The sequence below is a fragment of the Alosa pseudoharengus genome, unplaced genomic scaffold (assembly GCF_046254945.1).
Source record: "Alosa pseudoharengus isolate Yale_2024_CS ecotype anadromous, Long Island Sound unplaced genomic scaffold, YU_APseudo_1.1 YU_APseudo_1.1_scf_13, whole genome shotgun sequence".
NCBI lineage: Eukaryota > Metazoa > Chordata > Actinopteri > Clupeiformes > Clupeidae > Alosa > Alosa pseudoharengus.
The window spans coordinates 18,768,968-18,784,921 of record NW_027468598.1 but is presented as its reverse complement, the minus strand read 5'-3'; the positions used below and the strand labels follow the sequence as shown (position 1 = coordinate 18,784,921).

At 47.3% G+C, this 15,954-nt stretch overlaps 1 protein-coding gene across 1 annotated transcript in view; it reads right to left on the bottom strand.

Moving 5' to 3' along the window:
* The window catches only part of LOC143121337 (neurobeachin-like), a 280,660-nt gene that overhangs the window by 153,764 nt on the left and 110,942 nt on the right, over positions 1 to 15,954 (bottom strand). The window contains exons 18-28 of the mRNA XM_076281696.1: positions 14,638 to 14,746; positions 14,361 to 14,442; positions 12,919 to 13,042; positions 9,125 to 9,317; positions 8,275 to 8,534; positions 7,368 to 8,166; positions 4,824 to 5,044; positions 4,269 to 4,422; positions 4,033 to 4,041; positions 1,808 to 1,988; positions 83 to 207 (exon numbers count right to left, since the gene is read on the bottom strand). Of these exons, the coding sequence (XP_076137811.1) occupies positions 83 to 207; positions 1,808 to 1,988; positions 4,033 to 4,041; positions 4,269 to 4,422; positions 4,824 to 5,044; positions 7,368 to 8,166; positions 8,275 to 8,534; positions 9,125 to 9,317; positions 12,919 to 13,042; positions 14,361 to 14,442; positions 14,638 to 14,746 (2,257 nt within the window). The remainder of the gene's footprint in view (positions 1 to 82; positions 208 to 1,807; positions 1,989 to 4,032; positions 4,042 to 4,268; positions 4,423 to 4,823; positions 5,045 to 7,367; positions 8,167 to 8,274; positions 8,535 to 9,124; positions 9,318 to 12,918; positions 13,043 to 14,360; positions 14,443 to 14,637; positions 14,747 to 15,954) is intronic.

Sequence of the window (15,954 nt, the reverse complement as noted above, 5' to 3'; positions counted from 1 at the left end):
GTACCCTAGTAGTATGTGTGTGTGTGTGTGTGTGTGTGTGTGTGTGTGTGTGTGTGTGTGTGTGTGTGTGTTTTGCAGGCACCTTGCTAGCAGAGGCTATATTCTGTAGGCTGTCCTGAGACTTGCTGTTGAGTATGGACGCTTTGCAGCCTCTGTCCCTCTGTCTCTGCCTGCATTCCAAACAGTTCCTCACAGCCACACAACACACTGAAGAGAGAGAGATAGAGGGGGGTAGAGAGAGAGAGAGAGAGAGAGAGAGAGAGAGAGAGAAAGAGAGAGAGAGAGAGGGGGGGGAGACATGAGGGGGTAGAGAGAGAGAGAGAGAGGGAGAAAGAGAGTTAGATACAGACGGTAACAAACACACAAAGCAGAATAAAGATTGAAAAAAGTCCACCCACTCATGCGTACACACACACACACACACACACGCACACACACACACACACACAAATAAATGTCTTTATACTCTGCAGCATCCTCACCTACGTATCCCCACATACAATCAAAACACACACACACACACACACACACACACACACAGGCAGAGAGAGTGAGCAGTCACGTCCAAAAGAACACCCTCTATGACTCACGACTGTGCCAGACACAAAGTGAGACTCCAGCAGAGACTAAATACCTGACACCTTTGCAAATGGCCATCTGACACATCAGGAATGCTTAAAAAGTTGCGCTATTCAGTGGATGCCGACAGGCAGACATGCAAACGGGAGGGTGGCGGGGAGCGAGGTCTGCACAACGGCTTTGCCCTCCGTCAATCATTTAGACTGACACATCAAGACACCGGGGCGCTATGAATGACAAGCTGTGTTGACTGAATGTGGGTAAGGTATCAAAGTATCAAGATTTCAAAACATGGAGAAAATAAACTTCGATACAAAAGAGCTTTGATAAAGTGCTGTGAGGTGCTTTTTATGTCAAAGTGTGATGGTTATCGACTGGAGACAGACAGGTCTATTTGGCCTTGTAAGCTGATATGTAGCAAATATTGATCTTTATTGTGAAATGTCACACAAACGTATTACTGAAACCTTATGGACTTTCATGATAGGATTACATGAATCCTATATTATAAAATGCCCGCTGGCAATCATCCTACCATAAGAAGCAGGTGATTTATGTATTTGATCTTATGGCATTCAATTTTAGACAACAGCCTTCCTTACTATTGTTTGATGAAGAATCAATCTCTCAGAGAAGTTTTTGGAAGCAAGGTTCACAGCACTGGAAATAATGCGACAGATTTAACCTGATTGAAACTGAACATATTCTGCATTTTATATCGCAGCACTATCCAGGAGAAACTAAACAAATAAGACAAAATCACTTATGGACTAATAAAGTGTTTCTCAATTTGCGGCATTCTAGACGGCATTCTGTTTTTCTTTCAGTAATAATTATGCAATACCAATAGAAATAGAGTACAATAGAGTACAATAGAGTACTCTTCCTACACACAATCCATTTAAAAACTATTCGCTCAGTTCACTCATATACAGTCATTACTCTAACTAACACACACACACAGACACACACACACACACACACACACACACACACACACACACACACACACACACACACACACACACACACACACTGTATACACCCATACACAAAACACACACACACACACACACACACACACACAGACACACACACACACAGACACACACACACACACACACACACACACACACACACACACACACACAGACACACACACACACACACACACACACACTGTATACACACACATACACAAAACACACACACACACACACACACTCACCCAGCCTAAGACACTGGCGCATGAGGCCTCCCGAGGACATGTTCTTCTCGGCCTCGATCTCGCTGAAGTTGAGCGAGCTGGCGAACACCAGCACATCCACCATGGCCATGAGGCGGCTTAGGAAGGTGTTGGCCGTCTCAGCGGACATACCCTGAGTGGTCTCCACGCTCTCCAGCTCCGTCTGAGGCACAGTGGGAGACTGATGAACACACACACACACAGGACCACAGCAGAGAGAGAGAGAGAAAGAGAGACAGATGGAGAGAGAGGCAGATGGAGAGAGGGAGTTGGTGGAGAAAGAAAGGGTGGGAGAGAGGGAAAGAGAAGGAAGAGTGGAGACGAACACACAAACAGAGAAAGACAGAGAAGGCTCTGCTAAGGAATACAGAAGAGTTTACATCACACAGTCATCCCCTCATAGAGCATACCCATACACTCAATCCTGTGGCCTGCCTAACACATACTGTACATACACTGCCCCCCCCCCCCACACACACACACCCACACACACACACACACACACAAACACTAACACACACACAAACACTAACACACATAAGAGTTTATCACACAGTCTTCCCCTCATAGCATACCCATACACTCAAATCCTTTGGCCTGCCTAACACATACACACACTGCCCCCCACCCCACCCACACACATACACACACACACAAACACACACAAACACTAACATATATACAGTACACACACAATATTGTTCTACACACAATCATGTTTACAATCTGTACAAATGAACAAAAGTCTTTCACAAAATCCTACCTGCAAAATGGAGCACACAAACTAGCACAGACTAGCGCATAAGATTATACTCAGCACTGCACACACACACACACACACACACACACACACACACACAAGTTAACTACACTAGAACACATCACATCCTACCAACTAAAACACACACAAACACACTCGACATTACACAGTTTAACTACTGTACCCTGTCATTCAGCATGGACTGCACACATACAGTTGCAATATATTACAATGCATAGCAATATATTCACAAACAGCCCCTCGGACGTATGAGAGTGGTGTCAAACATGCAGGGTGGCTGACATCGCATTAACATACTGAAGTGAGGGTGACGGCAACAGTGACCTGAGTTATGACTCCTTGCTCCCGACTCAAATGAAGGCAAACATGCAGGGTGGGGGAGCCCTGGGGGTGAGGTTGGGGACACCTACTCTTCATTTGGCTCAGCCAGGCTCAGGCTGTGAGGAGTTGAATGGCGGGTAGTGGGGGGTAGGGTTGTGGGGTGGGGGCCAGCAGACCATCGGGGCTCTGTGTTTGGGACCAAGAGGCGAGCACGGGCAGCATAGAGGTCCTGTGCAGCTCTAACAGGGCTCAGTTCTGTGGCCTCTATTCAAACATCCAAAGCCTGTCCCTCTACCTGAGCTAGTGGCTAGCAGCTAGCTGTTAGCTACACAAATTAGCATGTTGTCCATAGCATAAAATATGCTTGTCTGGAACAACACACTAATGCATAGAAACATACTAAACTAAAAAGTGGTAGGATTCTAATAGGCTGGGGTTATAAATATTCATGAAGCCTTATAAAGTCAGTTAGACTAAATAGAGGGAGAGGCTTTGGAGGCGAAAGGTGATACATTGTCAGCCTGGCTGTGGGCACAGGGGCTACAAGATACAAGAGCACCCACCTCACCCACCGTGTCAACTCTCTCGACCCTGCGGCCCACCTCACCGGTCTTTACCACCCTCTGGCCACTAGCATTCTTCTGCTTCTTTGCCAACAGAAAACATAATTAAAAGGTCGACTATGAGCATACACCCCAACCCCCGACACATAAACCGTGATACTCTTAGAGTCTGTCTGGGCGTGTTCTACTCCTGTTAGCATTCTCTCAGTAGGCTACTCTGAAGTGAATGATGAATGACTGAGGTGTGTGAGATAGAAGAGATACTAGAGTTAGCCATATAAAAAATCACAAAAGGAAATGGGAGAACAACTCATTGTTTTAACTGTGTAGCCATTCAAGACACATTATACAGGTGTTTCAAAGCGTCCTCATCTGCTCCTAAATGGCTACACAGAAGTGGCCAATCAAAGCAGCCTAAGCTCCATCTACTGGAGTGAAGTTAGAGGAAGAACAAGCACCGCGATGAAAGATTATGATGACTGAACTGTGAGTGTACTATAATGTTTGTTTTATGGAAGTACAATGAAAGCATCGGTACTGACCTTGGTACTCTGTCCAAAGAACACATAGGAAACACATAAAGAAAGTATTATGTACATCACAAGGGGCACATTTGTGTTCATACATGTCAACATCAGAGCTGCTGACAAAAGGGATATTTCATAAGCAACGCATAACAATAACAATCCTCACTACCTCCAATAACCTTTTTATTTCTCTATTCCTGCAGTAGACACATTTCGCCACTAGAGGGCAGTAGAGCCCATGTGCTACTCACGGAGGGTGAGGTGGCAGCAGAGAGCAGAGGCAGGATCCCGCCACACGCAATGATGATGTTGTCCACCATCTGAGAAATCAGGTGGATGGTGTTGTGCACAAAGATGATGTTCTCATTGCTGTTCACAAAGTCCATGACCGATTTGGTGGAGTGGCTGCGAGATTGAACAGGAAAAAATTACAAAAAAAAACAGGAGACAGTTTACACACCAAATTAAACAAGAGTCATGGTTATAACCAAAAAAACACAGAGGGTGTAAGAAAAGAGAGAGAAAGTGGGTGAGTGAGAGATAGAGAGAGAAAGAGAAAGAGGGATAGAGAGAGAGAGAGGAAAAATAAAAAAGAGAGAGACTGCATGGCCAAAACATCACTCAGACAAAGGGGCCCTAATGAAATCTGAAGCTGCCTCACAACACCGTTGGTGACACCTTGATCCTAACTGACGTTAGCGAGGCATGACTCAGCTTCCTGGCGGCCACACATAAACACACACACACACACACACACACACACACACACACACAGACACACACAAACGATGAGTGACCGCGCTGACCTCCTCCAGACGTGCACGTCGGTCTCGAGAGCAAAGAGCAGGTCGGTGAGCAGTCGCTGGTGCATGGGCGACCACTTGAACTCGGGGATGCGGAACATGGTGGTGCGCGGGCCCGGGCTGAACTGCCGCCGCTGCTCCTCCGTCATGGGCATCCCACGGAAGCCCAGGTCCACCCGCAGGTCCCGCTCCAGCTGGACAACCGAGCGACCACCGTGCAGGGTCTGCAGAGAGAGAGAGAAGCAATCACAGTCTGGCTATCGAGAAGGGCAGACACAGGCAAACCTGGAAGCCCAGAGAAGACAGGCTGTGCACCAACTGCAACCAAGGTGCCATAAAAATAGAGCTTCACTTTTTGGCTGAATGCTGCCAATGGAAAGAGATACGAGATCAATTCTTTCCTAAATTCAGAGAAATGCATCCAGACCTTCAAAACTTTAAGGATCCAAGTCTAAAGAGCACGAGAGTCGCAGCAAGATATATAGATGCTTGCCATAAACAAAGGGAGTCACTTAATCAGTGAAGCACACAAAAAAGTCAAACACACACATACTGTACACACACGGTATGGTTATGTGAGAGAAAGTATGGGCAGAAAGAGATGAGGGAAAAGTGCAAAAGAAAGCTGGCAAGACAGACAAAAAGAAAGAAAGAAAATTGGAAAAAGGGAAGCATTACAAAGAGATATGTTCAGCAGAGGGAAAGAAGATAAAGGGAGAGAGAAAATAATTAAAGAGGGAAAGGAAGATAGATAGAGAAATGAGTCCTCTCTTGACCTCTCGTATCTTATCTGTTCATTAACGCCGTTACCACAGGCAACGTTCAAACGTTCAAGCGCTTAATAATACAAGGCGGTAGGATTCTCATACAGTCACTTCAAAAGAACCTTCCTCTACAACGCATACGGGGTCAACATTGTTTCCATGTGCGCCATTCTGGCACATATTACACAGCTGCTTTTATCGGCTTCGCTGTGATTGAAAAGCCCATTCAAACTTAGCTTTATTGGCACAGACCCCTCCTCAGTTTGGAGTCAATGGGCCCAGAGACACGGCCATTTGTCCTCAATGTCAGAGAGTGACCCCTCGGCCAACAGAAGAAAGAAACAGCACAAGTTCAAATGCTTACATAAAACAATTACTGCTGAAAGAAAGTAAAATCTGAAACGAGTGTGAGAGAGGAAGTGAAGGGAAAAAAAGTCAACCTTGAAGGAGCTATGTAAAGGGCTGGGGAAAAGTAGGTTGCAACGCAGAGCCCTTGAATTGTACATGAGCAAATTATGCAACAGCCTAAGGATGGAGAGAGAAGGAGAGAGAAAGGGAGAGTGTGTGAGAGAGAGAGAGAGAGGGACGAGACGAGAGGAGGCTAAAAATAGCGGCTTTGCTAACCCACTCACTTCCCATCGGTTCACCGAGCTACGCAGGTGAGGAACGGCAATCACACCGACCGGAAAAAACTGAAATAACACCCAGGCCATGGTGTGTTAGTGTCCATAAAGTCTGTCCAATAGAGGGCCTGCTGAGCTACCAGGATGAACTGGCAGAGAAGAAGAAAGACAGAGAGAGGGAGAGAGAGAGAGAGAGAGATAGAGAGAGAGAGAGAGAGAGAGAGAGAGAGAGAGAGAGAGAGAGAGAGAGAGAGAGATAGAGAGAAAGAGTCTCCACTGGGTGCAGTTTTGCTTGAGTGGTCTCGGTCTGGGGCCAGCCGAGGCGGTCACAGAGAAAATGGCTTCCTGGCTCTCTGTGTGCACATGGCAGCCATGGCTCTCAGCTGCCACATCCAGGCCTGACCGCTACCCGGCCTGTCTGATCAGCTCCTTGTTAAATTCCGAACCAGAGTCCGGATCACCACCTTGGGCTCTGGCCTATAACACAACCCAAGCAGGTGTCCAGGGAGCACACCGCATTATAGTCTCCGTTGAGACATAGAACATCCTTCATCAGGTCACTTTGGAGACACCTGCTTACGGAAGTGGGCCAGTCTAAGGTGATGGATCTATGCATGTAGAGAACATAGCACCCACGGGGAACACAGCGCCTCAGTGCTAATGTACACTGTAGATAAGGTGCCCTTGTATTGTAAAACAGCGAAAATGCAATGCCCCTATTGGCATAAACCTATGTAGCAGCTAATGTACTATATCCAAGAATGAAAACAAAGTCAAAAGTACACCCTTGCATCAGTACATATAAACAATTAAGTTCACTAAGCCAGTGTTTCCCAAACTTTTTTTCTGGGGACCCACTTTTTAAAAATGACAGACTATCGCGACCCAACTCGTGACTGTGGTAGTTAACAAACTACATCCTAATAGAAAGCTGTTAGCTTTTCTAAGCTATATAAGGTATAAGCTAGGGTATTACACAACATAAATTGTCACTAGGCTATGCTGGCGACCCAAATAAAATCTCCTATGACCCACCTGTGGGTCGCGACCCAGTCTTTGGGAACCAATGCACTAAGCTGAAAAGCTGGGGGTACAGTATGTCTATGGCACGGAAACCATATTCAATTGCAGTGTGCTGAAGCATTGTCCAGTTACAGTACCTGTGTGGTGGTGGTGGTCTGGATCTTCTTGGCCTCCTTGTCCTTGCCGTCGTCAGACCTCTCGGTGTCCGAAGCTGTGCTCCCAGCATCTGCGGCTGCCGAGCTCCCTGCCCCCTTGGCGGCCATGTCGCCCTCCGTCTCCGTAGCAACTTCGCCGAACCCTGCGGCCCCCCTGCCGGCGATGCTGGCCTCTCTGTCGACGGTGGGACTCGGATCTGTCAGCGAGGATGCGAGCTTGAACTCGGCCTCCTCGGCCTCATCCTCCAGGGCGCAGCGGGCAGTGCCCAGCTCCGCGCCTCCGCCGCCTGTCATGTGCGCCAGAAGGCCACGGTCGTCGCTGGCGCCCGTCCACACCCGTGGCTCCCGCGGGCCCAGCTCAGGCAGCAGCTTAGTGTCCGCGCCCGAGGCGCCGACCTCCCCGAACAGGAAGCCGCTACCGGAGGCTGAGGTGGGGGCAACGGCAGCGCGGATGGTCGTGCCTTTGGCCAGTCCATCTTTGCCGTCATCGGCGAGGGTGATGAGAGGTCCACTGCCGGCATTCTTCCCTTCGAGGTTGGTCTCCGCTTGTCTGGCACCGCCGCCCACCTCGGGCACCAGCACGCTGCCGACGCCGAGCTTCTCCACCGCAGCTGAGTAGGCGTTGCCGAGCAGCACGTCCACGCCGGCGGTCACAGCCGGCGTGCTCTCGGGCGACAGGTCCATGTCCTCCAGCTTCACCTCCGTGGCCTCCACCTTTTCCGCTTTGATGTCCACCAGCAGGTCGTGCACCTCCACGCGCACCCCCGCAGCCGCCCCCTCTCTCACGGCCGCTCCACCTGCACCACCCTCCTCCCCCATCCCATCCTCCCCTTCTTCTTCTTCCCCTCCACCTCCACCTCCAACTCCCCCTTTCCCTCCTTTTCCCGACCCAGCGTCCTTCCCCTCGGCCAGGGGGTTCCGGGACGCCTCGGCCCCCTCCGGATAGTCGGCCTCGCTCTCGGGGGTCTGAGTCTGCGAGGTGTCGTCCAGCTCCAGCGAGGCGGCCCCTTTGATGCCGGTCGGCTGGGAGGACAGGCCCGAGATGGTGCTGACCAGCCCTTTGCGGCCCTTCTTGATGTTCTCCTCCTCCTGGCGTTGGTACTCCTCGTACATCTTGGCCAGGTACTCCTTATGGGCCTCGTAAGTCACCTGAAGGACAGGATGAGAAGTGGAGGCTTTGCATTAAACGGAGCTCCGCATAACACACTAAAGAGCTTCCCTCTCTACATTCACTGCGCTGGCCATTTCTGGGTGGCCTGATTACGGCCAGTAACTGTAAATACCACCTAAGGTACTCGTTGGACTCGCTGTCCACCTGGGGAAATGTTACAGGTCACACCTTGATTTCACCTTTAGAATGTCACTGCAGCGTCATCTTGGATTATGCTATTTCATCCTGAAAATGTCACATCCACTGTGCCCTTTAGACATTTGACCTAGTTTTCAGCTAAGACAAATAACAAAGTCAAGACATTTGAAAACCACTCATAGCATGTATGTTTTCAAAACGTATGGCAAGTTCTTGACAGTCTTTCTAACTTTTGACAGATTATGGTGTGTACTTATGAAATGGCAATAAACAAACCATTACAGCGTATAAATCCCACACTAGCTGACACTATTCATCATATTTAGTGTGCAATCTTGTTCCATCAGCCTATCTGGTGAAATCATAATTCCCCTCCTGGCCAACAGAGGGTGCTGTTTGCCTGTGTGAAGCTGTTTGCCTCTTACTGTACCTTCGAGTGAGCAATGGAGAGGGTGTCCACCCACACGCGCCAGCCGCCCCACTCGTACTTGATGGCATGGTATAGGAGGATGCGGAATATATTGTAGACCATCTCCATGATCTTCTGCTCCTCTGAGTTCTTGGGGTTGATGTAACCCAGGGAGAACATCCAGTCCTGCCATACGGAACACTGCAACAGACACCTGAGAAGGAATCCAGAACCGTGTCATCAGAACTTCCCCCTCACATGAGAACTGGCACATCACATCAGTTTCATCCTTAAGCACACTATGTTGATATTTGATTTAGTTTATAAAGTATATTAGTATTTAGTATTTTATTATAATGTTTATCTTCTACTGTCTCTATTGTACAGTGGAGTTTCTTTATATGTATATTACTTTTTCTGCTGTAAGTGCATGTTGTGTGTGATGTCTGTATGCTACTGAGACCTTGAATTTCCCCTTGGGGATCAATAATCTATCAATCAATCAATCAATCTATCTATCTATCTATCTATCTATCTATCTATCTATCTATCTATCTATCTATCTATCTATCTCAGTTCATCACTACCACAACTCGTCACAGACAATTCCTATTATTCCATACTTTCACAAAAGCCCCATCAAGACTGATAGTTTTCTATCAAATGATGACCTTTTCTCACACATTCCTGGCCCAATATCTCCGTTCATGCAGTTTGCACACTGCAAAAAAGTAGGGCTGTCAATCGATTAAAAAAATTAATCTAATTAATTACATACTCTGTGATGAATTAATCTAAATTAATCACATACATAATTTTTGCTGAGAAAGTATTTTAAATCTTTAAATTCAAATGAATCATTGAATAATCAGGATTAGTGACATTAAAGTTCAAAAACTCTTTTAATATTATTTTCACTGTTCAAATAATGGCCATAATAATCTATGATATGACCTAATATGCTGAGGAAATAAATTCAAAAGTGCTTCGGGAAGAAGTTTTTTTCACATACAAGGCATTTCAGGCCACATATATAACCTAGGGGACACAATGAAAATAAATGAACACTCCCCTCAATGCCAACACTAATTCTTTCCATTGATGTGCGACTTTAGAGTTGACAAACTCCGGTGATATGCAAATTCCTTGCTGCAGACATTGCGGAGGACTTTATTTTTTAATCAACACTTTATTTTTGTCACCATCAGGCCATTTTTTAAAAATAAATGTTCCAATCAATGATCTAGGCAGCACATTTTCTTCTCTCTCCTTCATTTTACAGTAATGGTTACTAACTAGAACGGTTCGGGGTCAAAGGTCATACGGAATCTATTAATCTGGGCTATTTTTTTTAATCAGTTATTTTTTCTCAAATTAATGAATCGAAATTAATCAGTAACTTTGACAGCCCTACAAAAAAAGTCTTGACTGCTCTGGCATGTTCAGAGGGAGGCTCTTACTGTCACTGCTGACCTTGACTGTTTTTTTTTTAGCTGCACGCCACACCTATCAGCCTACTGCAGCTCCGGTAATGGAATCTCCTCTCGGGTCAATACATCATCAGCATATCATAAACAGCCATCGTTGTCAGCTCATTACGGAGAGCATTATTTATTAGCCAATGGCCATTAGCCATTATTAGCTGTTCATTTTCAATGTGACTCTAGACGAGCGCCCCACGCTGTTTCGTGCCATTACGCTGCGTGCCACTAGACCATCAGTGCCACGCTGTTACGGTGGGGAGGTTAAGGGGGGGGGGGTGTGCAGTCCATCAGCTGGCATTAGCTCCCTCGCTTCCCTCTTCCCTCCCATGCTCCTAATTAAGGATGAGATGAAGTGGTATGATGGCCGGTGCTTAGCCTGTCACTGCCCGTGGCTGATAGATGGATGGACACATGACAGTGGCTGGTGATGGACGGTCACCGCAGCCTCAAGTCACCCAGCAGGGCCCTGGATGCTGCTGTGTGACCAGGATGTTATGTGGTAGCGCTGGGGAGCTAGTACTTGGTGTATATGTGTACGAGTGAGTGAGTGTGTGTGTGTGTGTGTGTGTGTGTGTGTGTGTGTGCATATGTATGTGTGTGTTTCTCTAGTGGTGAAAGGGAGAATGTGTAGTATGTATGTGTGTCATGGGAGAATGCTTATGTAATATTATGTAATATTAAAGTGTTATCTCTCTCTCTCTCTCTCTCTCTCTCTCTGTGTGTATGTGTGAGTGTGTGTGTGTGTGTGTGTGTATGTGTATGTGTGTGCCTGTGTAAATACAGCGTATCACTGAAACATCTGCTCTTGAAGAACATGCCATGAATTAAAGGATGATTTAGCATGGAGCGGAGCCCATTAACCAGCCAACAACAAGGGGAAACAATGGCTTTTTTTTCCCCTTCCCCTTCCGCACACCGTCCTCTCTTCCCCTCACTCTTCCTCTTTGATGCATTAATCACAGGCATAATTAGTTTGGGAGGTGAGCAGGAGGGAGAGAAGGGGAGTACCGAGGCCTCGCCGTCTGTTCATACGACAGCTCCATCATGGCGACGGAGACGGAGATGGAGGGAGAGTGGGAGAGGGAGAGGGAGAGAGAGAGGGAGAGAGAGAGGGAGAAGAAGAGAGAGGAAGAGGGAGACGGAGAGGGAGAGAGAAAGAGAGAGAGAGAGGGAGAGAGGGAGGGAGAGAGAGAGGGGGAGAGAGAGGGAGAGAGGGAGGGAAAGAGAGAGGGGGAGAGAGAGGGAGACGGAGAGAGGGAGAGGGAGAGAAAGAGAGAGGGAGAGAGAGAGAGAGGGAGAGAGAGGGGGAGAGGGAGAGAAAGAGAGGGAGAGGGAGAGGGAGAGAGGGAGAGGGAGAAAAATGGGAGAGGGGAGTCTAAGGAAGGAAAGCAAAAAGAGGAGAAGAGAGGGAGAGGGGGACAGGGCTATTTGGCACACTGACCACACCACGCTCGTGTCTAAGTGCCCACAGGGACCCGGGTTCAAGTCCGACCAGGGTCATTTCCCCGATCCCATCCCATCTCTCTCCCTCACTTGCTTCCTGTCACTCTCTTCACTGTCCTCTCTGAATAAAGCCATACAAGCCTAAAGATTTGTATGTTATATTTTAAGTGAAAGAGAGCACAGCAGAAAAGATGGAGACCTGAAGGGAAGGGAGAAGAAGTGGCCACAGATTCAGAGGATGATTGTGAGCCACACAGAACCATCAATAATACTGAATGAAACGTCACAAAGAGTTTGATAACGCACAAGGTCGAAGGACAGGACACATGGGAAAAGGGGAGAGCAAAGGGATAAGAGGACATGAGATGAGATGAGATGAGAGGAAAACAGAGGAGAATAGAGGAGAGCAGAGGGAAATAGAGAAAAGTAGATGAGAGGAGAGAGAGGGGAGAGAGTGGACAACAAAGGATGAGAGATGGATGGAGAGCAGAGAACAGAGGACAGAAAAGGAGAGGACAGGTGAGATGGGAGCAGACTGCCTGAGAGGACAGGAGAGGTGAAGAGAGGAGAGGAGAGGAGAGAAGAGAGAAGAGAAGGGAGGAGAGGAGAGAGAAGAGAGGAGAGGAGAGGAAAGGTGAAGAGAGCAGAGTAGAAGGGAGGGAATGGAGAGGAGAGGAGAGGGAATGAGAGCAGCGGAAAGGGAAAGAGAAGAGAGCAGAGTAGAGTAGAAGAGAGGGAATAAGAGGAGAGAAGAGAGAAGAGAGAAGAGAAGGGAAGAGAGGAGAGAGAAGAGAGGAGAGGAGAGGAAAGGTGAGGAGAGTAGAGTAGAAGAGAGGGAATAAGAGGAGAGAAGAGAGGGACCAGTGAGGAAGGTGAGTGGTCACTCACCGCCTGTTCTCGCGGCTGTTGCTGAAGAGCTTGATCATGTCGGAAAGGAAGAGCCGCCTCACTTCCATCAGCTCAGAGCTGGGGGTGGAGTTCTTCAGCAGCGTGGCCACCACCTTCAGGATCACTGCAGGCACACCAATCACACACGCACGCACGCACGCACGCACGCACGCACGCACGCACGCACGCACGCACGCACGCACGCACGCACACACACACACACACACACACACACACACACACACACACACACACACACACACACACACACACACACACACACACACACACACACACACACACACAAACAAACACACACACACACACACACACACACACACACAGCTTAGTTACTGCACTTCATATTCCCACACCAGTGTAGAGTCAGGACTTTGTTTACAGCCTTTACTAAATGTTGTGTAAATAGACAGATGTGTCTCATTTCTGTTTGTTAGCTTTACTAAGCTCGTTCCGCCTGCAGGGAATGGTGAATTTAGAACCAGGCTCTCTAAAATATATGGAAAAAGAGGCTGTCTTTGCATGGTGTTTAATTATATGCTTTAAGAGCTGGGGCAGTCTATGTGTCCTGGTTAGCTAAGACTGAAGTGACTTGCTGTAAACAGGGCTCCAACCCAAAAGTCAGTCTTTCTTAAACAGGGCTCTTAAAGCTTTTTTTTTTCATCAAAATCACTGTTGGTATAATTATTTATCTAGTCTTTCATAAGTGTGTCATCTTCAAGGTGGACACCAGGATATCAGGGCTTTGAGATAGAAAACACATCTCCAAAATTGTATATAAACCAGGCTATGACCTCTAATTCCTATGCAATCTGGCACAACTAGAACTCCCTATAATCTATTATATATAATATGATGTCATTTTAATTTGTCTATGGATTAAATTTTTTCCCTTTCTTCTTACCATGCACTATAAGTGGTGTTATATGGATCAATTGAGCTGGATTTGAGTTAATCTAAACAAATCTAATCCAAGTAATCCGTGTAAATAGATGTCCAATATACATTTCAAAATGACACTCCATTACAGACCATTACAAGCCTTGCACTTCACTCATTTCAGCATTTACTGAACAAAAAAGCCTGGATTCAACAGTCGCCTGGCAAATCCACTGATACAAGTAAGTAAATGTGAAATTATTCTTGGAGATTAAACCTTTTAGTGTTTCTCACAAAAGTTTTAAAGCCTTTTTATTAGAAAGATTCTCATAAACGGCAGCGAAATGCAAGAGGCAATATGTCCATGGAGAATGGCTTTACTGAGCAAGTATCTGAATTAGTGTATCGAAAGTCTATTTGTGTAATTGTCATTATATCTATGCAAGCTGTGCAGAATATTACAAAGTGCAGTTATCCATTCAGTGAGCACCGGAAAGAACTACAGTATAACATTTATGAGTGTCGTCCAAGGCTGTTGAACATACTTGGGTTCTGGATCTTCACTGTGGAGTCAGGGTCAGGGTGCGGTTTGTGCACGACCTGTGTGCACACCTGTTCTGTCAGAATCTGTTGGTGGAAATAGCGATGAATAATCCATTATCACATAACTAAAGTACACAAGTTAAGAAAGTAACAGTGTCAATTGTATTGTCATGTGAAATCTGTGTGTGTGTGTGTGTGTGTGTGTGTGTGTGTACAAGAAAGAGAGAGAGAGAGAGAGAGAGAGAGAGAGAGAGAGAGAGAGAGAGAGATAAACTATACCTCGTAGAGGGTGTTATAGATTGTCACAGTGATGGTGTTGGTGTGCAACATGAGCCTTTCCCCGAGCAACGTGAAGAGGCTGTGTGTGTGCATGATCTCCACCTTCCTCCTGTAGAACACACAAACACAAACACACACACACACACACACACACACACACACACACACACACACACACAGTAAAACTGTCAGGCTACATCATCACGATTCCCCACTAACAGTAACGAGACGCAGATCCAGAAACACTGTCAGCACGCCAGCGGAGCTTCTTTCACTGTGACAAAGCGCCAGTGTTGTGCTCACACACACAGTGTCCTGGGTCCCTGTCACAACACCAAACCTGGACTCTGCTCCTCTATACACACCTCTGCACATCTCTGACAAGCAGAGAGAGAGAGGGAGGGAGGGAGAGAGAGAGAGAGAGAGAGAGAGAGAGAGAGAGAGAGAGAAAGAAAGAGAGAGATACCCCTTTTGTCTGAGGTTGGCAAATTGTTTGGTGAAGAGTAGCTCTGGGAGAGGATTTTTTTTATCCACTCAAAATGTATAAATGTGGAAAACGACGGATGAAGATAAAGAGGCGAAAAAGGGCAAACGGGTGACTCATTCTCTCCCCTCCTCTCCTCTCTTCTCCCCTTCCCTTCCCTCCTCTCCCCTCCTCTCCTCTCTTCTCCCCTCCTCTCCCCTTCCCTTCCCTCCCCTCCTCTCCCCTCCCCTCCTCTCTTCTCCCCTCCTCTCCCCTCCCCTCCCCTTCTCTCCTCTCCCCTTCCCTCCCCTCCTCTCTTCTCCCTCCCCTCCTCTCCCCTTCCCTTCCCTCCTCTCCTCTCCCCTCCTCTCTCCTCCCCTCTCCTCCTCTCCCTCTTCCTGCCACTCTCGCACACTGGCCAAAATGACAGCTTTGCGGCAGAGTGGATGAGGAGTGCAACAAGTGCACGTGCAGACGCTTTTGTGTGTCAATCTCCCATAGCGGAATGGCGGAGAGAAAAGACCATGTTTTCAGGGGGAGGAGAAAGAGACAAAGTCAAAGAGAGAGGAGGGAGCTGTGCTCCTGTCAATCCCATGCATATCTCTTGACATCTCCAAAGCAACATTCCCACTGCTGTCTGTTTAAAAGACTGGCTACTGGGCTAACAACACTGATCTGAAGAAAGGGAATACCGAGCTGTGTGCCGGGACAAGAAGGTACTATTCTCCAACACTCATCTGGACAGGGACGTCTAGAATCTACTTAAACACACCCTTGACACCCTCTGATCATTTTCAACAGGCTCTTGCACACATGACATCAAAACACAATACAAATTAGATCTCCATCATCGC